The 25977-nt window shown below is 35.9% G+C and overlaps 2 protein-coding genes across 9 annotated transcripts in view; both read right to left on the bottom strand.

The window, feature by feature from the left end:
• The window catches only part of BRIP1 (BRCA1 interacting DNA helicase 1), a 221443-nt gene extending 208559 nt beyond the window's left edge, over positions 1 to 12884 (bottom strand). The window contains exons 1-5 of one of the 7 annotated variants that reach the window (XM_074261984.1): positions 12529 to 12884; positions 11965 to 12329; positions 9076 to 9202; positions 8319 to 8430; positions 4293 to 4472 (exon numbers count right to left, since the gene is read on the bottom strand). In XM_074261984.1, coding sequence (XP_074118085.1) covers positions 4293 to 4472; positions 8319 to 8430; positions 9076 to 9168 — 385 coding nt within the window. In that variant the 5' untranslated portion in view covers positions 9169 to 9202; positions 11965 to 12329; positions 12529 to 12884. Of the gene's footprint in view, positions 1 to 4292; positions 4473 to 7411; positions 8261 to 8318; positions 8431 to 9075; positions 12330 to 12528 lie in introns of those variants that run through there. The other 6 variants (XM_074261987.1, XM_074261983.1, XM_074261985.1 and 3 more) reach the window with 6 other exon arrangements.
• A 1523-nt stretch (positions 12885 to 14407) lies between these two features.
• INTS2 (integrator complex subunit 2) overlaps positions 14408 to 25977 on the bottom strand; it is a 47411-nt gene continuing 35841 nt past the window's right edge. For both annotated transcript variants that reach the window (XM_074261981.1, XM_074261982.1), the window contains exons 19-25: positions 25849 to 25974; positions 23252 to 23453; positions 20759 to 20974; positions 20204 to 20311; positions 18121 to 18226; positions 16758 to 16934; positions 14408 to 16371 (exon numbers count right to left, since the gene is read on the bottom strand). In XM_074261981.1, coding sequence (XP_074118082.1) covers positions 16202 to 16371; positions 16758 to 16934; positions 18121 to 18226; positions 20204 to 20311; positions 20759 to 20974; positions 23252 to 23453; positions 25849 to 25974 — 1105 coding nt within the window. In that variant the 3' untranslated portion in view covers positions 14408 to 16201. The remainder of the gene's footprint in view (positions 16372 to 16757; positions 16935 to 18120; positions 18227 to 20203; positions 20312 to 20758; positions 20975 to 23251; positions 23454 to 25848; positions 25975 to 25977) is intronic.

Raw genomic sequence — 25977 nt, 5'->3', positions numbered from 1 at the left:
CTGTTTTAGACTATCCCAAGGATCCCAAGATCCTTTAATAAATTCTCATGTAGCATGCTGTCCAGTTTTCTCACTACCTTTGCTTCCCTCTTCTGGACATATTTCAATATGGTGTCAATATTCTTCTTCAAATACAACATCCATAATTAAACACAAGTCTCTATGTGTGGTCCACCCAGGACAATAAACAACACAACCATATCATAAGTCAGATTCTGCCCTTCTTCTAATACGGCTTAAGGTCACATTAGCTCTTTTGGCTTTTATATCATACTGCTGAATCATATTGAGTCTACAATCCACTAATACATGCAGTTATTTTTCATAAAGATGGATCCAGCCACATAATGAAACCATCTGGGTCTTAGTTTCCTCATCTGTAAAAAAGAAGGCATTCCCAACTATTATGTTGGAAACTCCTTGAAGAATAAGAATTATGTTATTTTTATAATGGGTACCCAGAAAAATTTCGTGGTTGAATTAGAAGATTGGATAGATGGTCAGTAATGATCAGTAACATGATCAGAGCATTAAATAAAGATTTAAAATAAATTTAGTAGCAGGATACAGGATGAATTAGAGGGATAGAGAATAGAAGCCAAAACTAGATAAAAGACAACTGCAAAATTCTCAGTGAACTGTGAGGGCCTAAACAAGGATAATAATAGTAGAAACAGAGAATAAGACAAAATGGTTATAATATTATGAAGAAATTTGAAGATTAATAAAATATGTAAAGGAAGAGACAAGAGGATACAAGGCTTTAATAAGTAACAACACTGATGATGCCCAAAATAAGATCAAAATGGTTCATGATTTAGACATAAAAGATGATATTACAAGCAAATTAGTGGAGTAAGGGATAATCTACCTATCAGAGTTGTAGAAAAGGGAGGAATTTATGGCCAAAAGAACTAAAGAACATTATGAAATGCAAAATAGAGAATTTTGATTACATTAAATTAAAAAGATTTTGTACAAACAAAACCAATATAGCCAAGATTAGAGAAGTAGAAAGCTGGGGAAAACAATTCTTATAGACAATGTTTCTGATAAAGGTCTCATTTCTAAAATATATAATCAACTCAAATTTATAAGAATACAAGTGATTCTCCAATTGGTAAATGGTCAAAGGATAACACAAAATTTTCAGAAGAAATTAAAGTCATTTATACTCATATGGGGAAAAAAGTGCTCTAAATCACCACTGAACAGAGAAATGCAAATTGTCTTAACTCTGAGGTGTCACTTCACACCTCTCAGATTGCCTAAGGTGACAGGAAAAAATAATGATGAATGTTGGAAGGGATGTGGGAAAACTGGGACATTAATGCATTGTAGGTGGAATTGTGAAATGATCCAACCATTCTAGAGAGCGATTTGAACTATGGCCAAAAGGCTATAAAATTGTGCATACTCCTTGATTCAGCAGTGTCACTATTATTTCTATATCCCAAACAGATCACAAAAAAGAAAAAAGGATCCACATGTGCAAAAACTGTTTGTAGCAGTCCTTTTTGTAGTGGCAAAGAATTGGAAAATGAGTGGACATTCATCAACTGGGGAATGGCTAAATAAGTTATGATACATGAATGTAATGAATATTATTGTGTTGTAAGAAATGACATGCAGGCTGATTTCAGAAAAGCCTGGAAAGATTTACATGAACTGACACCGAGCAAAGTGAGCAAAACCAGGAGAACATTATAACAATAGATTTGGGATGGAAAATGCTATCCACATGCAGAGAAAAAATCATAGAGACTAAATGTGGATCAAAGCATAGTATTTTCACCTTTTTTTTGTTTGTTTGTTTTATTTGTTTGCTTTTCCTTTCTTGTTTCCCTTTTGATCTAATTTTTCTTGCAAAACATGACAAATACAGAAATATTTCTAAAAAGATTGCACATATTTAACTTATATCAGATAGTTTACTTTTTGGAGAAAGGAGAAGATAAAGAAGAAAAGAAGAAAAATTTAGAACACAAAATCTTACTAAAATGAATGTTGAAAACTACCTTTACATGTATTTAGAAAAATAAAATACTACTGAGGAAAAAGACTGATGCTGCCACTAAATGAAAGAAGTCAGGAAGACAAACAGATATGGAAACCATAAGAGGAGTATGATTAGTTCAGTATTAGACATGAGGTGATACTGCAACAAGACTATACGATGATCAATTCTAATGGACATGGTTCTCTTCAACAATGAGATGATTCAAATCAATTCCAATTGTTCAGTGATAAAGAGAGCCATCTATACCCAAAGAGAGGATCACAACAGAGCATTCTCACTCTCTATGTTGTTGTTTGCTTGCATTTTGTTTTCTCTCTCAGTTTTTCTTTTTCTTACTTCTTGATCTGATTTTTCTTGTGCAGAAAAATAACTGTATAAATATGTATACATATATTGGACTTAACACATATTTTAATATATTTAATATTTATTGGACTATCTACTTTCTAGGGCAAGGGGTGGGGGTAAGGAGGAGATAATTTGGAACAGAAGGCTTTGCAAGGATCAATGTTGAAAAATTACCCATGCATATGTTTTGTAAATAAAAAGCATTAAAAAAAAAAAAAAGACATAAGGTGGTAAGCTATCAAACTGGTCCAGCAAGCAGTTCAAAATATAAGCATAAAGCCTGAGAATTAAGAGCTAGAATTAGAGGTTAGTTCAGAATTTCTTAAACTCTGTGTGCCATAAAATCCTTTTAGTGAAGCTTCTCAGAATTGTATTTTAAATGTTTAAAATAAAATATTTTTTCCTTTGTGTTACAAAGTAAATAATGTTAAAATAGATATTAAATCATTTTTTCAAAAATTCATAAGCCTTCAGATTAAGAATGCAACTGGGTTAAAGATTTGGGAATAAATGAGTGTCAGAGCCATAATCTTGATAGAGAAGAGAAGAAAATATTTATCAAGCAAGAAAAGAAGACTCTGAGAAAGAAAAGCAATGGTGCTGGAGATGGGGAAAAGGCAATATAATAAAGTATCTTCAACAATCAGCAGGATGATTTCAGAAAGACCTGAAAAAATTTACATGAACTGATGCTAAGTAAAGTAAGTAGAGCCAAGAGAACATCATACATAGCAACAAGATTATGTGATGATCAAATCTGATCAACTTGACTCTTTTCAACAATGAAGTGATGCAAGACAACTCCAATAGACTTGTGATGAAGAGAGCCATCTGTATTCAGAAATATATAAGGACTGAGTGTGTATTACAATATAATATTTTCATCTATTTTTATTGATATTTACTTGCTTTTTGTTTTCTTTTTCATTTATTTTCTGTTTTGATCTGATTTTTCTTGTGCAGCATGATAAATGTGGAAATACATATAGAAAAAATGCACATGTTTAGCATATATTGAATTACTTGCTGTCTAGGGGAGAGGAGTAGGGGAAAGGGAAGCAGAAAATTTTGGAATACAAGGTTTTGAAAGGGTAAATGTTGAAAATTATCTTTGCATGTATTTTGAAAATAAAAAGCTGTTATTAAAAAAAAAAAAAAAAGTAAAAAAAATGTGTACATGTCTTCAAAGCCAAAGAGCAAGAGAAAGTGAAATGTGGTGAAGGATACCTGGGTTTTGAGCATGGGTAACAGATGAACACATGAATAGGTGTGGAGGGGGAAGATGGTGAGTATAATAGAATTGATGGGGAAGATTTTCAACTGAGTAAGAGGGTGAGAGACTTGAGAGAAGAAGATGGTGCAGAGATGATTAGTTCATCAAATTGAAAATCCATCATCCTTCAAAATGGGGAAAGGAAAGAAAATTTAAACAGTATAGAAGTAATGGTCTGTAAAAGATATAAAGGGATAGAGAAACTGGAGGTCACAGTAAAGATGAAGAATAGGATTAAAGGTTACATGGAAGAGAAAAAATGGAATAACAAAAAAAAAATGTGATCAGATAAAGGAATTTTAGAGTTCATAAACAAAGCTGTAGGAAATGGCAAGATCAAAGGATGATTCTCTGTGTGCCAAAGAGGTGTGAGGGAGGAGGACATGGAAAATGAGTAAATTGAAGTATTGGGAAGTTAGGTTGTTTAGGGAAATCCTAATGTATGTTGAAAAATGAAGAATGAGCTATTCGTGGAAAAGGGTGGTAGACAAAAAACTTACCAAGGCAGCATATGAACCCACGACTGCTTTCCATCACTCCATTTTAAAGAATCCTTTTTTCTCCCCTTCCCTACCTCTACAGAAGTTATCTTAAGTTTTAAAATGCAGTATTAACTAAATAAGATACTAATGGTCTGCGACAAAAGATTACCTTGACAAGCTGAGGTTTCATTTTTCATGGAAGATACCATGATTGGACTGGTGAAAGAACATGAAGCTCCTTGGTTAACATTAACACTGATATCATTAGTGGGGTTGTGCAAATGACATGTACAACAACATGGCAAGGGTACTTCAGTCTTTTTATTCAAGTTCTCCTCTCCTGACTTTTCTAAAAATAAAAATAACACAAACAAGTGAAAATTTCTGCCAAAAAAAAAATGTTACATTTACTAAATTCAATGCAACCCAGTAAGTCAAGAACTGACACAAGATTAATTAAAACATGCAATCAGATTTCTCAGTTCTATTAAAATGAAAGCAAATAAAGGGATTTGAGCAAATCTCTAAAATAGTCCTTTCTTATTTGATGATATTTCCACAACCAAATAAGAATGTGACTTTGCTAATAGCAGCTAACTCATCTGTGATGCTCGATAAATATTAAATAATAATGTAAGTCACAGAAACTGAGTGAAAGCATCTCTACACATTAAGCTCTACACATTTTTGCATAAAAGTGTTTTAATATGCTAACATTTCAAATAAAGCATTCTAAACCACACATTGGAATTTTCATTAACACGCTCTATATTATAATCAGCAGTGATCTGGATCAAAAAAAAGGAAAAAAAATACAGATCTCAGATAAACCAAAACCCATTTTAATCACTATTTAATAAAGTCACTGATATTTTCATACCTACATACACCACCACTAACAGATTATCTCCTCTATGTGATTTTTAAAATGTAAAACTAAGACAATTGTCTTGCTTCATCTCTGTAATTCTGTGGCTACTACTGTACAATGCACAGAGTAGATATTTAATAAATGTTTTCTGAATTTAATTAAATGAGAAGACTTCAGTTCAAAGAGTCACTTGCCTAAAGTTACTAGTGAATGTGAGAGAGCTAGGATTTGAGCCAAAATCTTATAACTTTGATATGAGAAGAAACATTAATCCATTTTAGAAGCCAGTTTTCTAAAGTTACCCACAGACCATAAATATTATTACTTTTGAATATTATAATCAGAAAGCTCAATTAAAATCATTTATTTATTGGTGTGGAATGGATTTGGAGTCATAAATCATCCCTTACTTTTATGAGAAAAAGGCAGATTATAAATAAGCAAATAAGTAAACATTTAAGTTTGGGGATTTATTTCTAAAAAAAAAACTTCCAAGTTATAATATATATCTTAGTATCAGTAGGGAATCAATCTACAGTCTCTCCATCTCATTAGCATTCAGTGATAACACATGGTCATAGCAATAACTTGGAAGTATTGAAAAATCTTAATATGACCTTTAAATAATCAAAAAGATGATTTCAGTGGCAGTTTTTTGTCTGTACAATGACAATCTATATATAGTACATGATATATATCACATACATCTGAGAAACCTAACTCTTTGTAAACAAAAGTTAATCACCTGATTCCTAGATCATTCTAGATAAACAGTAGTTTTTATTCTAGATAAACAGTAGTTTTTATTCAGTACTTCCAAGAATCCCTAATTCTATTCAGGTGTATGTCCCCTTCTGCCAATAAACTCTGTAACTTTTCCATATCCTACTCACTTTCCTTTTGAGTTACTCTGGCCAAAACAATGCATCATCAGACAACCAATCCTCCAATGATGAGTCTTTGGGTTTAGTTGAGCTCTTTTTCCACTGAAAAAGGGCCAACTGCTAGGCTGATATCTTAAGTCAGTGGTCCTCAAACTATGGCCCGCGGGCCAGATGCGGCCTTCTAAGGACATTTATGCAGCCCACAGGGTTATGGCAAAATCAGACCAGAAATGACAGTCGACCTAAACTTGCATTAGTAACGCATACTTCGGGCACTGGGCTGAGGCAGCGGAGACAGAGTGTGAGGTGATATGGAGGTGAGGCGAGTTCCCAGCAACTTGAGAGCAAATTTTCAAGTTGCCAAGCTAATAGCAGGCACTGGCAGACCATTTGTGGAGGAAGAATTTGTTAAAGAATGTCGTCTTTCTGTTGCCAAAGAGATGTGTCCAGAGAAGGCCAATTTATTTAATACAGTGAGTCTTTCAGGACCTACAATTACATGGAGGATTGAAGAAATGGGAGACAATCTGCATCAGCATTTGCAAAACTCCACCAAAAAATATTTCATATTTTTCCTTGGCACTCAACGAAAGCAATGATGTTCGTGATTCTGCACAACTTCTAATTTTTATTCGTGGGACGAATGATTATTTTGAAGTCATAGAAGAGCTTGCTGCACTGCCAAGCATCAAAGGAACAATTACAGGAGAAGATATCTATGAAAAGGTTTGCCAAACTATGAATGGTTTGGAGCTGGACTGGGCTAAACTAGCCAGCGTGACAACTGATGGTGCCCCTAGCATGGTGGGGTCTAAGAAAGGAGTAATTGCTCGCATTAACCAAGAGATGGACAAACATAACCATTCTCATCCAATAGCCATACACTGCCTCATCCACCAACAAGTGTTGTGTAGTAAATCACTGAAGTGGGACTCTGCTATGAAAATTGTGGTATCTTGTGTTAACTTCATTAGAGCTAATGCAATAAATCAATTTCAGGAATTTCTGTCTGAGCTAAATGTTGAGTATGAAGATGTTCTATATCACACAGAAGTCTGCTGGCTGAGTCGAGGGAGAGTTTTGAAATGTTTCTATGACTTACTTCCACAGATTACAACTTTTCTGCTTTCAAAAAACAAATTAGTACCAGAGCTCAATGATGCAGAATGGAAATGGCACCTTGCCTTTCTGACAGATGTAACAGAGCTATTCAACAATTTCAATATGCAACTTCAAGGAAAGGGAAAACTCATCTGTGATATGCAATCACATGTCAAAGCATTTGAAGTAAAATTAGGCCTCCTCATCAAACAAGGGAAGGAGGAAAACTTCTACCATCTCCCCACAACTCAAAATCTGTTGTTAGCAGAAAAATTGCTGATTACATTCCCAAGCAAAATATGTGTGGGTTCATTGGAAAAATTGCAAAAGGAGTTCCAATTTAGATTTAAAGAGCTTCATCTCCATGAACAGGACATACAGCTTTTCCCTAATCCATTTTCTATTGACACTGAAAATGTGGATAAAATTTACCAAATGGAACTGGCTGAACTGCAGAATTGTGATTCTCTGAAAGACGCATTCAAGTCAAGCAGTCTTCATAATTTCTATGCATCTCTCCCCTCTGAGACATATCCTCATCTCAGGAACTATGCATTCAAAATGGCAACCATATTTGGCAGCACTTTTGTCTGTGAACAGACGTATTCTAGAATGAAACATTTGAAATCTCCAACCAGATCAAGACTAACAGATGCATACTTGCATCACTTGTTATGACTAGCAGTGACAAAAATGGAACCAGACATTGACCATCTCATTAGCCAAAAGCAGGCCCATAGTTCCCACTGAAATACTGGTTTGTTGATTTAACTTTACTTCGTTTTAAATATTGTATTTGTTCCTGTTTTGTTTCTTCACTTCAAAATAAGATATATGCAGCGTGCATAGGAATTAGTTCATAGTTTTTGTTTTTACTATAGTCCGGCCCTCCAATAGTCTGAGGGACAGTGAACTGGCCCCCTATTTAAAAAGTTTGAGGACCACTATCTTAAGTCTTTCCAATGGTAGCATCAGCCCCAAATTTAATGCTAATACTTGAGAAACCAAGGTCACCTCCATATCATACTGAATCATAAATGTAGGACTTTTGGAGAGGATTATCACTGCTCATATTAATAGCAGTGATCCTCATCACACCATCACAAAAAAATATTATTAATTATCATTCCCTTACAGATCCTTCTATATTTTACATCGTAGACACGAGGAACCTAAGATTCATAAACTTGTCCAAAGTCACAAGTAAACATTAGAATCACAACTTCAATGCAGATCTTCTGAATCCAAGTACCACAGTTGTTTTCAAGTCAATATTCTGCTTCCATATTATCATTAAGAAACTGAGGAGGAGATTGGGAGATATCTATAAGCTACTCACCACTGAGAGATTGCTGCCATGCCAAAGCAGAACAAAGTAAAGCTAAGCTTTTCCCACTTCCTGTGGGGCTCTCCAACAAACAGTGCTGTTTACTGTTTAATCCTCTAACAATCTATGAATTAAAAAAAAAATGACATCAGCAACTTATTAAGTAGTTCACCAGAACCTGCCTTCATCAAAAATGAGACTTAATCAGCAAGTAAGAAGTAAAGGATCACAGGGGAAAGTCATGGATGCAGTAGAGAAGGAGATATCACCTTTTACCTCTGCCAGGATTTATACTTACATTTTGTATTGGAAGAGGAAGAATAAAAATAAATAAATAAAATCATTCAGTCCCAAAGTATACAGATGAATATGCTTCAAATAAAAACTAATAGTAGAAAATTATACTCTTTGTAATAAATGGCATAGTATACTGTTGAAAGAAATATATTCCATAAAACAGAAGCTCTATTTATTCAAAAACTATTTTTTTACAAAGTACTTTCATAGTCTTAGAGCTGGTATCATCACAGTTACAGCTTAATAGTGATCAAAATTATTTTCTTCAATGAAAAATGCTCAGAAGAAATGTTTATGGACTGACTGACCTTTTATCCTCCATATTTTTCCCAACAATTCAAGGAATATTCTTGATTTGATTATTTTCTATAGAACTGAAATAGAATATTTTAATAGAATCCTCATGTGCAGTGTGTATTCTGAATGTCTTCACTCTAATAACAATGTAAATGGTCTTCTGGAAACTACTTACAGAATTCATCATAGCAAGCTGTGATGGATAAGCTTTACAAGGGAAGTGAATCTTCACTCCACCAATAATGTACTCAGATTGTGTTGAAGACATTGTGATTTTTTTTTTGCTTGTTTCAGATTCCTTCCTGCAACACAAAATTTAAATGAGTACTAAAACACATTGACTTAACCAAAAAGAAAAGATAGGAATTGCATAAGATTACAAAAAGAATCTCAGAATACTTATCTGACATATAAGGAAACTGAGGCCCAGAGAGATCAAGTGATTTGTCCAGCCTTACAAGGTATTAAATCATAGGCCTGATATTTTTAAACCAGGTTTTTGGACACCAAACTCAGTTCTGTTTGTACTCTGCAATACTGCCTCTCCAATTTGTTGGTCTGCCTCCACTGAAGTCCTGCTCTTTCATCTAATTTGATAATCCTGGGTCCATAATAAATAGGTCACACAAATTTTGTAATAACTAGCAAAGTACTTTGCAAAGAGCAGAAAAAGGGAAAGCATGGAGAAATTCAGAGAGATTAATTTTACCACACCAATATCAGACATGTGAGTTGATCCTCCTCACGTAAATTTTGACCACTAGTTACCTATGTGTGTACTCTATTTTTCTCAATTTGGCCACACACTTTCCCTATGTGAACATCTCTCCTCATGACCTTTGTCTATTCTTCATGCTGATGAGATATTTGTGGGAAAAAAAATTACATGTTAAGTGGCAGGGAATTCAAAATCCTCTCTCCTTTTGTTGCAACACTGTGCTATTTTCTGCAAGCACATTTGCTTTGAATTAATTGTGGCATCTGGTTCAATACTAAAAGGCAATATAGTAGTAGGTATTCATGACCTATACAGTTTAAGCGATGAGGATGGAATTTAAGTATCTTGAGACTTGGAGTTGCCAACCTCCAGGGGATCTATCTTACAAATTAGGCAAATTCTTCATTACTGAAAGATAGAATCTGGAAAGGTTTTTTGTTTTGTTTTTTTGAGGCTGGGGTTAAACGACTTGCCCAGGGTCACATAGCTAGGAAGTGTTAAGTGTCTGACACCAGATTTGAACTCTGGTCCTCCTGAATTCAGGGCTGGTGCTCTATCCACTGCGCCACCTAGCTGCCCCCTGGAAAGTATTTCTTAAAGCACTAGTTCTTATATTTTTTTCAATGGTGTTAGCTTTTAGCTGATGATGAATGACAAAATAATTGACTTTAAAGTGTTAAAATATTGTTAATATTTTTTAAAAGGATCAATAAATCCAATGAAGGTCCCTATTTTTAAAAATATATATAACTATTTTTTTCCATACTGCTATAATACCCTTGCCACCCAGTACATGTTGTCACCCCCAACAGAATTTAAGTTCTTTGAGGAACTGCTTCATTTTAGATTTGTAACCCTAAGCCAAATACAGAATCTGCTTAATAAATGACTACTGATTGATAAATACAAGTTAATCCTTCATTCTTCTCTCTCATTGCCCTTCCCATATTCACTCTACTGCCAATACCTGTCAATTTTACCTTTTTAATATATATCCCCGTCCTTCCTCTGATACTACACATTGCAATGGTACACAATCTTATCACTACATATCTGGGCTATTGCAATAACCTGTTTGCTCTACCTGCCACAAGTCTCTCTATGTCAGTCTATGCTTTATTTAGCTATCAAAGAAAATCCTGAAGCACAGATCTGACCATGTAAGCACAGTTACCTTATTCTATAATAAACTCTAGTGCTCCCTATCACCCCCAGGATCAAATGTAAAATCCTCTTTTTACTGTTTAAAGTCCTTTATAACTTGCCTCTTCCCCACCTTTCCAGTCTTCTTATACCCTCCTCACCAGGTACTCTTAAATCTAGTGATACTAACATCCTTGCTATCTTCCAAAAGAAGCTCCACCTCTTCATTTCCAGGTATTTTCCCCAAGCCTGAAATGACCTCTCTCCTCATCTCAACTTACTTACTGCCTTCAAGTTCAAACTTCCTTCAAATTCAAGCTAAAATTCTACCTTCTCCATAAAGTCTTTCCCAATCCCTCCTTATTTTAGTGCCTTTCTTCTGTGGATTATTTCCTATTTATTTTATATATAGTTTGTTGGTACATGTTGGCTCATTATCTCCTTCATTAGACAGTGAGCTCCTTGAAGCCTTTTGCTTTTCTTCGCATCCTCAACACTTAGAAGTCTGGAAAGTCTTTACAGAAAGACTTACTGATTTGCATCAATGTAAAAATAGTCAGAAATCAGGGAACCTGTAAGTGGTCCTCCAATCTTTACTTGAAGATCTCCAACAAGGGGAAAAACTATCATTTCCTAATGCAGTTCTAATCATGAGTTTTTCCTGACAGCTAGCCTTGACTTGCTTTTTACAACTTCTACCCCTTCTGCAGTCGGAGGCCAAAAAGAACCACTTCCTCTCCTCCACAGGAAGAGTCCCAGGACACATAAAGACCCCTGTTATATTCGCTCCAGTCTTTTCTCCTCCAGGATAATCACTTCTCCTGAGGCAAGGACTCAAAGCCCTTTGGCACTTCACCATTATTCCAATGCTGGCCTTTATCTTCTGGGCCCAGACTAAGGTTTACAGCTTCTGGCTGGATTTCCCTAACTCCATCCTCTCCCCAATCTAACCCTTCTTCCACAGAGGAGCCAAGCCATCGTCTCTGAAGTGCAGGTTGGGCTAGGCCATTCCCCGTTTGAAAAGTGTCAATGTCTCCCCAGTGCATCTATAAAAACTGGCATGTGGAGACCTCCGCAATCAGGCTGTGGCCTAACTCCCAACTACTACAGATATCAGCCAGACCGGTGACTTGCTGATCCCTCCCAGGAGCCCATCCATCTGACATGGTCTTTGCCCGATGCCGGAATGATTTCCTCCTTCACCTGCACTCCTTGGCGTTCCTGGCTCCCTCCGAGACTAGTCAAGCGCTACTCCTGATCTCACAGAAATGGCTCACTCTCGGCGCCCTCCCAGGAGATGGCAAGCTCCCTGAGGGGAGAGACTGTCTCACTGCTCTCTCAGGCCCCCAGCAGAGCCCCAGCCCTTCCTGGGAATGAGATGTTTTAATGAGATGATTGACAACTTTTCTAAGGGGTGATTTCATCAGCAGGGATGGGAGCATCTCTCAATGATCTGGATCAGCAGAGAATTTGTGCAGGCCCGTGGTCTGAGTGTCAGGAGCCTGGTCCACACTGCGGACAGCAACAGGTCTCCCAGCCTCCAAGGTGGCCTCGCCTTCATAAAAGGGCTTCATAAAAACAGACGGAATAGAATAAAAGAGATTAAGAAGCAGGTCCTGGGGCAAGTCCTGGAGAGAGCAGCTCACCTCTCTCCCACTCCAAAACTTCACCTCCCTTTCCTCCATTCCCCGCCCCCACCCTCTTTTTGCTTTCTCCCTCCATCCACCCCCTTCCGCGCGCCCCATTCTTCCTCTCCGGCGGCCTGACCTCCCTCCCCCAGCCTGCGGCTCGAGGGCACGCTCGCGGGGCTTTCCTCCCACCAGGTTTCAAATCCCCGCCGCGTCACGCGTGGAGCGGCGGAAGCGCGAGTGCCTGCGAGTGGTTCCCATCCTCCGGGAGCTCAAAGAAGGACGAAGCGGGGGGAAGCCGGCTCGGTGACAGCGCACGAGGATTGCCCAGCCAGATCCGCGCACGCTCCGGGATGCGAGGGGATCCCCTCAGTACCCAGCGGGAAAGACGGCCCGGGGACCCGATCTTTCCCACACCTCCCGCTATCCACGCTTCTCCAGCAGTCCGCGGCTGCCGCAGCGAAGCTCGGCCTCACCCCCTGGAAAGCGAATCTTCTCAGACACTTCCCGCCTCCCGCCTCCTAGGGCTTCCCACCGCCAATCCGCGACGGGAACTGGCGACAGCCAATCGTCAGGCGAAGAGCCTGAAGTTAAGTCAACCAATGGCAGCACAGAGTGGGGGAGGCTGGCCTCACATAGCCAATCGTGGCCAAAAAATGAGGAAGCTACCCGCAAACCAGACGCGACTAACCGGGACGAAGAAAAGGTTGACGCTAGGCAGCCAATCCTGGCGTGGCAAAAAAGAAAATGTCTTCTGTTTTGAGCCAAATCATTCCTCGCCGGTGGTTTCCGTTTCTTTGGAAACCAGGTGACTCATTTTAAGGAGCTAGAGCAAAGAGAGTTTGATTACGTCAGCCTGGGAGACCATTACGGTGGCTGACTGAACCAAAAAGCCCACAAGGCTGCTCAGCCCTATTTGACAGCTCCAGTGCTCCATTCCAGTGTGGTTACTACTGGTGTCTCAGAACTCAGAAGCGGAGGCCACGGGTATTGGAAGGATCCCAGAAGTTCCTTCTCCCCTATCCATGAAAAACAAGGTTCTGGCTCCAAATCATATAATCAGGGGTAAGAAGCAGCGCCAGGGCTCCCAACCTACCACCTGCTTTCCTTTTGTCCCCGTTTACTGACCTCTCAGTCAATGGGTTCCACAAGCGGGTTCCAAAAGCATTCTACAAAAAAATAAGTCCTAGTAATTTCTGCGGCAGTTTTCTGTCTCAGGAATCCAGTTTGCTTGACTTTTTACTATTTTCAGCCTAAAAACATCACCTTACCACAGCCTTACATTGCTCCCCGATCCTTTTTCCTAATCCGCAGGTGCATGGCCTGGAAACTTTTTATTTCCTATTGCTCCTATTTGTATCTTATTTGTGCGTGGTTTGTCTCAGCTCCTGAGCCACTTGAGGAGAGGGATTGTCTCTTGCAGGACTTGGAGCACAGGGCCCGGCATACAGTAGGCATCTAATGACTGGCTCCTGTTCGACCTTCGTTCTGGAAGAGGACCACGACGTGCCATGCAAGTGACTAGGACTGAAGGGAGGGAGAGCTGGGCAAGGTCGCCAACCTCCCTTTCTCTTCCAGAACCATTTGGTCCAATGGCAAGAGATAGACCTGGTCTACTGGAGATGGTCCCTACCCAGGGGAAGTCTTTGATTTTTTTAAGCTAAAGTCTTTACCAGGTCTGTTTGACTAAGGCAATACTCAGTGATTAAGGCTAGGGAAGAAATGAAGCAGCAAAAAAAAAAAAAATCAATCTGGGAACGTCGAACCCTCAGAGTCTCTGGCCAAAACAGAAACAACTGCTATTCACATTCGCTTTTAACCAAACGGGCCCAAACAATAACCAAAATGGGCTTGGTCTGGGACCTACAGTTGGTCAATCAAAGAGAGTCAGAGTAATTTGGGTTTAAAGAAAGAGACCTAAACCCCAATGGGCTGACATAAACTAAGAAGTGCAGTTCTTGGTTCAAAATTAATTTGAAATAATGCACAACAACAAGAAAAAATTCAAGTCCATTTGATACCAAGAGTATGAAGATTTATAAACAAATATTCAAAAGTTGCACACATTTTTCCTCAAATCAAAAATATTATATTGCATTGTGACAAATTTTACTTAAACATAAAATACATGAATAATAAAATTTTCTAATTAAAAATCTTTTATTTACAGATCAACAAATATGTAACAGCAAGTTCTGACTAGTAGTCTTTGAAAAAAAAATAGATTGGAATGTGTATTGTTCATTTTGTTAGAAAATATACTTCAACATTTTCTGAACTCCAAGAAAAGACCTATGCACCCAAACTAATCCAAGGTTGAAGATTTTAAAAGAAAGCAGCAACTGTTGTTTCTTTATGGGAATATAAAACTGGTATAATTAAAAATAAGAAAATTCTTGCAATTCTATTAAGTTTAAATGCTTTCATTTTGCCCTAGGATTTTTAACCAAAAGTTAAATGTAAGAAAAGTTATAAATATATTATGAAATGTGATACTGTACACTTAATGGATCTTTTTAAAAAATTTTTTCTTATTTGACCCTCCTAAAGATCAATATAATCCCATTTTACAAATGAAGGAAATGGGATATAACTATGTACCAGGAGGAAAGTGAAATTCCTTAACTGCTATGTGATATGCTCTTATCAATCTATTTACTTTCATGTGTAAGCACAAAGTGTAAGAATTTATCATTCATGTACACCAAAGAAAAGTATATCTACTTCAGCATACAAAATGAAGACTGGGGCCCTGACTTCACATAAGAATATCTAACTTAAAAGAAAATTACCTACATAGAACTACAGTATGACTTACTATGAGGACATCCCCCACCACCCAACTTTCCTGAGGATCACAATCATTATCATGTGCATGCACATAATAGCATGTGCACAAACACAGAAGAGTTGTTTTTTGTTTTTTTTTTTGCCAAAGACCTCCTGGAATACAGAATTCTCAATGACAAGTCAAGAGATCACTAACTCAATGGGTTTTATTGCTCTAATTTTTGTATAATTAGGTATCTTTGAACTTTACCCCTCTAAACATTAGATAAGTTAATTAACTTTATAAAAATAAACATTTTTAAAAAATTAACTTAGACCTTTCAGGATCTGCCTTGCAAAAAGGTGTTTCTGTAAACACTTTTAAACCAATATCATAGAATTCCAAATTATTCAAGTACCTTTGACATATGGCTTCACACAATAGCAATAATTGAAGCATATATGTAGAATTTCTAAAGATCTCAACTGCAATTCCATGGAATTGATTTTCTTAGTTTTCTTAACACTAATCCTTGAGAAAGAGAATTCATCTTGCATTATTTAAATTGCAAGTCCTTGAAGTTTCTATTTGGGTATCTAACCCCTGATTTCCCCTGAATTCTCCCTTCTTCTGATAATTCTTTCTCTTTGCCATCACTGTAGCACTCAGTCCCAAGCTGACAGCCAAAATGAACACTAAGTCTACTTACAGACTTCAAAGAAAATTGAAAGCATGGTATATGCTTTTATATGCTTTTCTCACTTGAGAGGATAAACATGATGCTGAAATCACTGCAAAGAAGCTCAATTAACAACTGCTATCAGACAAACATACCAGCAAACTAGATTCATATATTTTCATCCGCAAACAGGCAAGATATAAAGCATAATTTTCAAAAAGGTCAAGTTTAAGTTCAGTTGTATGTTGTCTTTTTTTGTGACTCCAAGACTTAATGTTCTCATTCAATATTAACAGTTGTTATCAAATGCAGAATCATGACCATTTATGCTGCACAAAGTTTCAATTTCATTCATTTCTTTTTTTAAACTCCACTAACACTCATGTTTATTATTTCAATTATTGTGCTTTCAATACACTGACATAGCTGCACATCAGGGTCCATGCTTCCTATATCCCTGGCTCCATTTTTATAAGCTAAGTCTTTGCATATACCAGACCATCCACTTCGTTTTTCCTTCAGTTGCTGAAGACCTAAAAGTAAAACAAGAAGACACCAAAATCAAGACAAAGAAGCTGGTCTGGTGTTGAAAGAAATCACAGAACCTCAAGAGTTGGAAAGAACTCAGTGACTATTTTAAGCCATGCCAAAAAATAATGCTCCCTACCACATAACTGGTTTTTTGTTTTTGTTTTTGTTTTTTTTAATTAATTATAGTTTTTATTTACCAGATATATGCATGGGTAATTTACAGCATTGACAATTGCCAGACCTTTTGTTCCAATTTTTCCCCTCCTCCCCCCTCCCCCAGATGGCAGGTTGACCAATACATGTTAAATATGTTAACTGGTCTTTATTTAAAGACCTCAAAACTTTTATATGTGTATAAAAATTTTAAGAAACCAAGATAATTACTTACGTGTAATAATTGGGTCTATGTCTCTTGTCTGTGTAGCTACATCAGAGGCACAAACTTGTCCTATTTGGATCAATAAAGACATAATGTCCTCATAGAGTGGAGGAAATGCTTGACAAAAAGACACCAAACTTGGCAGGGTTGGCATGAAAAAAGCATACCGCTTAGTCTGAGTTAAAACTGTTGAAAGAAAATAAAGCAGATGTGAAGAGATGCAAATGTGAATGCTAATATCCAAAGCATAGCTTTAAGTACCTCAAAATTCATGTATTTAAAATATTTTGCATTGAACTGAAAAAAATATACCACTCTATCTCCAAAATGGTGGGGGACCATGAGTATTGAAAACTGCATATAATTTCAGACAAGACTATGTTAATTGTTTTTGCTTATATATTTTATTTTATTACTTTATATCTTATTACTTTATTTTGTTTTATTACTTTTCCTTTTTTCACCTTTCTTGCAAGGAAATGCTTGCTGGGCAGAGAAAGAAAGAGGGATATATTTAGAAATGAAGGTGATACAAAAAACAAAAATGTGTTTATCATTTTAATCTACAAACTGAAAGTTAGCAATGGCAAATTACAATGTTCCATGAAATCTATGGATACATTTAATACACTTTAACCTTTAATATTACATGTGATATTTTACTAGAATTACTCTACAGAAAGAAGCATGAATTAGAAATAAGATTTTGGTTATTATTCTTAAGTTTCTGAGATATTCATATATTATAAGCGCTTCAGGTAATTATATTTAGAAGGTAATTTAGTCCATTAACTGCATTTACAAAAATAAGAGGGTTTTTTTTTCAAGTCACTGTAAATCCATCCTGTCTGTGATAGATAAGATAGACTTGTAGTGAATTGAAAAAATACTTGTCATATTTTATAATAAGAAGTCATTGTCAATAATAAAAATAAATTCACAAATTATAAGGTATACTGTGATTTATCAGCTCAGCAACTTTAAACTAACCATAAATCATATTAGAATAACACAAAATTTCAGAGAAGCAGCATGGTGTGGTAGAAAAAGCACTTCAGGCAAGAAAGATTCTAGTACAAATTTCATGGCTCTGTTTAACACTATATATTTAACCTTGCATAAAATCATTTCACTTAAGTCTTGGTATCCTCATAAGTAAAACAAAATATTATTTACACTCCCAACTCAAAGAATTATTGTGAAGAAAATATTTTGTAAAGATACTAAATGTGTTTTTATTATTTTAGGATTATATCACTATCATTTAAAAATATACAAAATGATGAATTTGTAACAATTCAACTCAAATCATCTTATTAAAATCACAAAATTTACAAAGTGAACTATGTCTCTTGGTAGTCCAATAGCATACCTGTCAGCATTGTTCCCATGACATTGATAGCTAATCTAGCCACACTCAGTGATTTTGGTAAAGCATACTGGATACATAAGTAAGAAAGTAACTGGATAGCAAATACCTGAAAAGCAAAAGTGAAATGTTAAAATGTTTCAAAGGCATTCAGTCACTGTGGAGGAAAAACAAGATGAAAATAGTCTCTTCTAAGGACTTTATAATAATCTAGTAAAGAAGAGAGCTTCAAGACAGAGGTATTTTGTCTTATATGTGTTCAAGTGCAATCAATGTAAACAAGCAAAGAAACATAGATCTACAGCAAAGAAAGCTTAACTCTGTATCATGAATGCTTTGGCACAGTGGGAAAGTCCATAGAGCTTCCAATTCAAAATGTCCAAGCAGCTCATAATTCAAAACTGGAACTGTTTAAAGAAACTAGGACTAAGTAGAGATGTCTGGAAGTTAGAAGCAAAGAGATGAGAACTGAACCCACATAAGAGCATAAGACACTTCAGGAAAACCCAGGACATAGGCTCAAGAGATACCAACTTCTATTGAAGCAATATAAAAATCCAGCCAAGTGGACTGAAAGGACTATTAAGACAGGGAAGAGGAAAATGGATATCATGAACAAAAAAGAAAAGAGTGTGTCCAAAAGGAGAGAGTGGCCAACACTGTCAAATGCTACAGAGATATTTTTAAAAGACTGGAGAAGAGGTCATTAGATTTAGTAATTGGGTAACTTGGTAATTGGTAACATAGGATTTTCATCTGAAAAATGAAGTTGGAAACAAGATTACAAGGGGTTATAAGAATAGAATGAAGACAGGAAGTAAAGGCACCAAATGTAGAAAGCCTTTTCAAAGCAATTAGCTGAGAAGGGGAAAAAATATGGGATGAAAACCAATGGAGTTGGTAAAAACTCATTTTTTAAAAGGCAAGGGAGAGCTAAGTATTTTTGTGAATAACAGAGAATCAAATAGGAAGAGATTAAACATTAAAGAATACCTCCAATAGTGGAGGCAATCTGCTAAAGATAGAAGGGGACAGATCAAGAAGATGTGTGGCATGCTTGGATTTGATGACAAAGTCCACATTTCATCAGCAACAAGAGTATAGAAAAAGATAGCAGTGGATGAGGTCAGGGATATATGAGATGAGGAGACAGAGAGAAAAGAGAATTAAGGCAAAAAGTATGGCAAAGTTGGCATAGTATGGCAGATTTCCTCAGCTCAGAGTGGGAAAAGAAGTATTGTGGAAAGTACAAAAGCAGAGGTCTGAAAAGATACTATGCATCTATATGTACTATGTAGGGGAAAAAAAAGTCAAAGAGGAGTAGAAGGATTGCTATGTTTCAATAAGATTAAATTGACTTTCCATCAGCTCACATCAGCGATTAGTTAAAAGATGGAGTTAGTGAGAGTAATTCAAGTTGGGATTTGGCAAAGCATGAATAGCAGCAGGATAAACAAACAATGGGTAAAAGTACAAAAGATAGTTATAAGGCTTGAACTGATTCTCCAAAGGATGAAACTGGGAAGAAAGAATATAGCACAAGAGAGGTGACAACTCAGGAAAATACAAAAAGGTAGACGGATCACAAGGTCATAGTAATTAGTAAAACACAGGGAGAAATGCTAGAAGATTACTATGAGAAAAAGTAAAGGTTCCTGAACATAAATTACTAATACTTACTAAGATTATTAAGTTTATAATTATATTGTTAATTAAGAAAGAAAAGATCAAGGCACATTTGGCAAATGACAAATAGCGTCTGCTGGCTTATGGTCAAAGAGAAGGGTAATAGAAAATAATAGAAAGATACAGAAGTCTTGGTAAGGTTAAGGAATATGGATTTAATTCAGTAACTAGAGAAAGTTTGGGACTTGGTAAATAATGAGCTAAGAGTCATATTTTAAGAAAATTAATCTCAATTATATAAGGTAAATAAAAATTTGGCAGCTGGGAGATCAATAAGAGATTATAATTTAGTTTAAATAATAAATGGGAATGACAAATGTTTTTGAGGCAAATACTTCAACTTGTTATCAAGACTCAAAACTGAACAAAAATTACTAGAAAATCTCAATACATTCATTACCTGTTTTTCAAGTTCTGGCTGAGCTATTAGCTCAGGAATAAAATCCAGACAGATGTGCATAGAAGGAATACCTGCCACTGTCAGTGGCAAAAGTTCACATGGATAACCCTATTCCAATATGAAGAAAAAAACACTGATTAGATACAAATTATTAACTAATAATATTTTTTAGCTACTAAGTCATTAAATCTGAATAGACTATTATTCTCATTTCATAGACATGGAAATCAAGCTCAGTGTTAACAAAGCAGATCCTCAAAGTCAACATATATCCCAACTGCAGATACAATGGCCAATAAAATTTCTTTTTGCTACATGGAGAAGGGAGGGAAAAGGGGCACTTCAAGACAACTGTCCTCATTGCAGTCTTATTTTTCATTTTTTAATTAAGTTCCTTAGTGAAAAGTGCTATTACTAAAACATCTGAATTTTTTCCAGTTCCATAACTGAACATAGCAGATGAAATTCCAGGAACATTACCCACTTCAATTATCCTTTGCCACACACCCCCCCCAAAATAAAATAAAAAGAAAGCATAATTCTTTGAAAACAAACCTGAAAATGAACAAGTTTAGCAATGTTGGGATCAGCAATGTACATTTGGTGTAATAAACAGCAGATAAGGCACTGAACCTCTCGAAGATTACAAAGCAAATTGTCCTCTCCTTCTTCTATTCCCTTATTGTTAGTAGCACTCTGAATAATACCCTTAGTTTTCTCCTCTTCAGTAGGAAGGCAAATTTCTAAGAGAATCTGGACAGCAGCACTGTCCTACAAAGAAATGAAACACACTGAATGTAAGAAATCTAGTTTTTAAACTAAATTTGATATTATATGGTTCTAAATTATTTGATTCTATATACATAACCTAATTTTCTGTAATTTACAAATTGTCAAAAAGACAAGCCAAGGAGAGAAGTTGGCAATTTATTATAGATGTGGAGCTTTTGAGCAGCAATTGGACCAACCTTAAGTGCAACTGTGAAGTAGGCAGTTTGTTTCTGGCTACCATATCCATACCTTTTAGACTTCAGCACCTTCCTATCCCATCTACTTTCCTATTCCGTTCTCTAATGAACCATCTTATATTCTATTTTTACTCTCTTCTGACTGCTGACTAATCCCTCTTAAGATATTAATGTCAAAGCAAGATATTTATTCATAATGAAGAGAACTACTTAAGACCTTAAATTGAGAGGTAAAAAAGGGAATAGCCCATTATCTTATCTTGATAGTAGGCTTGTAACAAATGAATTAATTTCTTCGGAGTTAATCTGCTGGTAGTCACTACTATCACTAACTATCCTGTCTCAACAGATGAAAATTTAGTAAAATATTTCTATCATGATTTGTTGTTGACCAACATGTTTTTAAAAGCCAACTTTTAGTCTACATTTAATTATTCAGTGTAAAGGGCTGAAACTCTGAAAAAGGTGTGCTAGAATCAGACAACTGAGCACTTAAGGCTATAATACCTATTTGATATAAGACAATGACTCTATTAGCATATGTTTGGAAAAATGGACCTTCTCACTGTTTGGTGCTGGCTCAATGTTTGTGGTTAATAATGAGGGAAAGGAAAAGGGGAACCCCATTTCTCAGAGCATAGATAATAAGATAACCTCATGAGGCACAGTGTCCCCTGTAAAATGAATTTACAGGCCCAAAAACCTAGATTGATAAATAAAAGGTTTATTGTAGTAATTTGGAAGTAAAGTTAAGTTAGAAAGACGTCAGGGCCAGAGGTGGCCGCTGGGCGGGCAGGAACCCTTACATGGCTGGAAGGATAGCATATGTTGGCTGGGAGGGCTCCTGCAAAGAGGCCTCCGGCTTGGCCCTTTTTATATCTAGAAGATGATGGGCGGTACCCCTAAGTTCTCAGCCCGCTTTTCAGTTAGCTCAGATCAGTGAGGGCTGGGGGAAGCTGAGCTGATAGTGGGGCTGGGCCCAGATATTCAAAGGATGCCTTTGACCAGGATTTGTGAATCAAGGTCAGCCATGGGTTGGGCAATTAGAAAGGAATCTTAAAGGGACCTCAACCCCATCAATTCTAATTATTTTTCTTCTTTCTAGTAGGAAAATTTCAAGTAATAATCATATCTTAGGTTTTCTTAGTCTTTTTTTTTGTCTAGTGAAATCTGAAAAATGTTTTTAAAAGAATAAAATACAATGCATATCACAAAGGAAGCCAAAAAGAAAACAAAATTCACACCCTAGGTTCAAAGTCCTTGCTCTAGCAAATATTTCCATTTTGAAGTTCTAAAAGCATTTTATATTTTGTCATCTCATAACACTTTACAACATTCCTTCAAGGATATAAAAGTAATGGCTTACTGGAGGGTCAGGTAAAAATTTGTTTCACCCTATTTTAGGTTTATACATTACACAACAAGTCTTAAAAGTATAATGTTGCCAATATTAAAAAAAAAAAAAAAAAAAAAAAACCCAAGAAACAGAAATTCAAGTTTGTGGTCCAAACATACTTCTTCAACATTTGAAAGAACCTGTAACTTAATCTACATGGATGTTTACTCTATCAATGCATGTTACAGGCTCTCTGTTATCTTAGCAGACCATTTTCATGAACTATGAGGCCAAAATAGTCATTAGCTGATGGCCAACCTTTGAGTAATAATAATTCTCATTACTTGGCAAGGCTGCTCCTTGGACAATAAGCACAGAGATTGGAGTCAGACTCCTATTCAAAAAGTCTTGTCAATTTGGTAGGATCTGCCAGGGCATAGGTTCCACCCATGGACAGTGATCACTTGCCATGACACAATAAATTATAATGGTTGAACTTTATTGGAAGGGTTAAATATTCCAAATTATGACGGATGATAAAATTTTTTATTACCAAGATCTCTGATGATTTTATCAATACAGAACTTTTCAATTTATGTTGGCTGGGCACCAACACAAACTTTAGCAATAGGGCTTGTAATAGTAAAAGGAATGTGCCATATATCAATCTGTACAAAGGGGAGATAATTTTCCCATATTAGAACCAAATTCATACAACAGAAAGATGCTTTATATGCATATTACCTGAGCAGCCACCAATGCATTTTTTAATTCTTCTCTGGTAACCTCCGGGGCATCAGCCTGAACCACTCCACCTAGTGTATTATTTGGGGCAGATTTAATATCTTGCTCTACAGTTTCCTTCAGGTGCGAACTTAGGTAGGCTTTGGAAGCAAGAAGATACCCATTCAACATGTGCAGAGTAATATCCATCAGAGGGGGACATCTAACACACCAAGAAATGGAAAAACATAAAAATATATACAATTAGCTAGAGTATATTACAGATTGAACAATTAAATAAAACTAACAGTATAGAATAACAATCTTTTCCCTACAAAGATTTTCTAATTCTAGAAAAAATGAAAATATGTATTTTTCCTCATTCTCCTTTGTATTTCAAGATGATGTTAACAAATAGACTATAATCTATTTGTGAATATAGAATATAGCCCAAGATTGATACATATCAAGGTTTCAGTAATGATTTTCTACAGTTATTATCTGCAAATCTGTGTCTTAGACTCACTGACTTAAAAAAAAAAAAAAAACATACCCCCAAAATTGTGATAACTGATAAAATGGGAAGGAAAAGTAATGGGAAGGGTAATCTAAATTCAACATCTTTAACTCTTTTCTTTTTTTTTTTGTCTTTTCTTGGTTCTTTTTCCATCTATTTCCCACTAACAGCAGGTATTTCCCAAGGTCCAAAATTCAATTTTCTGCTTTTTCCTCCTATTAAAAAACTCTTGGACATAATAGTTTTATGCTCAAACTGAAGTCTCTTCATACCTAACCCAATTCAGAAATCCAGGATCCTTCTTTAACTACCTGCTACATTTTCATACCAATCTTCCAACAATACTTAAAACTTTTAAACTAATCTCATCATCTTCCCCTCAAAAGTGTCCACCCCATTCTGTACTTCTCTAATTGAAAGAATCATTATTATCCTTATAAATTAGGCTTTAAGTCAGGTTCATAGTTTTACTTCCTCTCCTCCCTTGTTCCACAACTAGTTACTGAGCCCTTCCTTTTTAACATTTTCTTTCTTTTTCCTTTCCTTTCTATTTGCCTTATTACTGCTCTAAAACAGCCAGGCCATTATCACTTATACATGAAATAAAGAAGCACCTTACTAGCTAGTCTCATTACTTCTCAAAGCATCAATACCTTCCAATCCATTCTATATAACTCTAATTAAAATATTCTCATCCAATCATTCCCACTTGAAAAACAACAAAAAAACACTTCTGATGCCACTGTTATTTCCTATAAAATACCAAGTTCAAAATGTTTTTATCTTACTACTCAAAAGACTTCTATAATAAGGGTTGACCTATAACCCTTATTCCCCAAAGTGAGTCCTCCACCAATTTGGTCTTGCTATTTATACATTATTGATATTAATAAGCCTTCTTAATTCCTATTTCTTTTTACTTTTTAATCACTGTTTCCTCTACCTGAAATACAAGTCCCTTTCTAATTGCTACCTACACTTTAAGGTCCAATTTAACTTCTCTTCTAAGAAACTTTCTCTGACCAGAGCAGCATACAGTGAGTCTACCGCCTCTGAATGCCTGTTTATTTCACTTGTCACTACATTCAACTTTTTACTTTAATCATATACTGACTTGTATTTTTATTTAATTTTTCCTGTATTGTTTTGTATCCTCAGTGAAACCTCAAAGGCAGACTCTGTTATGCTTCTTTATGTCCTCCAAAGTGCTCTGCACACAGAAGGAATATAATAAAGAAGTATGTGTGAATGAGTACATACAATACATTTCATAGTTAAAGTTAACAATTCTATATGAACTTTATAGATAAATGTGGAAATAAGGAAACCAATTTCCTGAGAACACTAGGAAGAATTGCTTTACAAGTTTACTGATTCATTTAAAGTATCTTGAGTCACACTACACTAGAAATGGACCTAATTGTACAATGTGCCAATTTTAACATTGCAACTCTCCTATTGCCAGAAAACCCAGAAGAACTAGTCCTCCTTTTCCTCAAGTCTTGATTAAAAGAAAGAAACTTAAGTTAAATGTACAGCTTATAATCACTTTTTAAGCTTTGCTCTATGGTTTGGTTTTTGGTTTTGATTGTTCTTGGTTTTTTTTTGTTTTTTTTTTTTTTTCCCTTGCTTAAGCAACTGGGTTTAAGTGATTTCCCCAGAGTTACACAGCTAGGAAGTATTAAGAGTCTGAGGCCAGTTTTGAACTCGAGTCCTCCTGACTTCAGGGCTGGTGCTCTATCCACTGTGCCATCTAGTTGCCTGTATAGTTTGTTCTTATTTCCTTACATCTTATTCTTATTTACCTTACTGAATAATACGCTTGTACTTGTCAAAAGAATTTTTTTTTTGGCTTGTGATTAAGTGATCTATTAAACATTTCATTTCCCTATGATTGGGTTTGGTAAATCATACACTAAATATTTACCAATGGATTACAAAGTTCAGGAATAATAACAGTAGGAGAAATATTGATCAAGCTACAAGTTAGCTTCTCTATCAACACTATGTAATAACACAGAACTTAACTAAATGCTGTATTCTCTTGAAAATCTCCAAAGCACATTACTATGGAAAAACATGAATATTAAATGACATTTACCTGTGAACCCTCTGATCACACCTTAGGACAATGAGAGGATCAATCATCAGGTCATTCTGTGTGTACTTCTGCTGTCTAACTAACTTCACTGATGGCTGCAGTGCATTAACTGTCATGACCCATAACCTG

The sequence above is a fragment of the Sminthopsis crassicaudata genome, chromosome 4, assembly GCF_048593235.1.
Source record: "Sminthopsis crassicaudata isolate SCR6 chromosome 4, ASM4859323v1, whole genome shotgun sequence".
Lineage (NCBI taxonomy): Eukaryota > Metazoa > Chordata > Mammalia > Dasyuromorphia > Dasyuridae > Sminthopsis > Sminthopsis crassicaudata.
The sequence above is the reverse complement of the archived record's forward strand: the minus strand, read 5'-3'. Positions and strand labels throughout refer to the sequence as shown.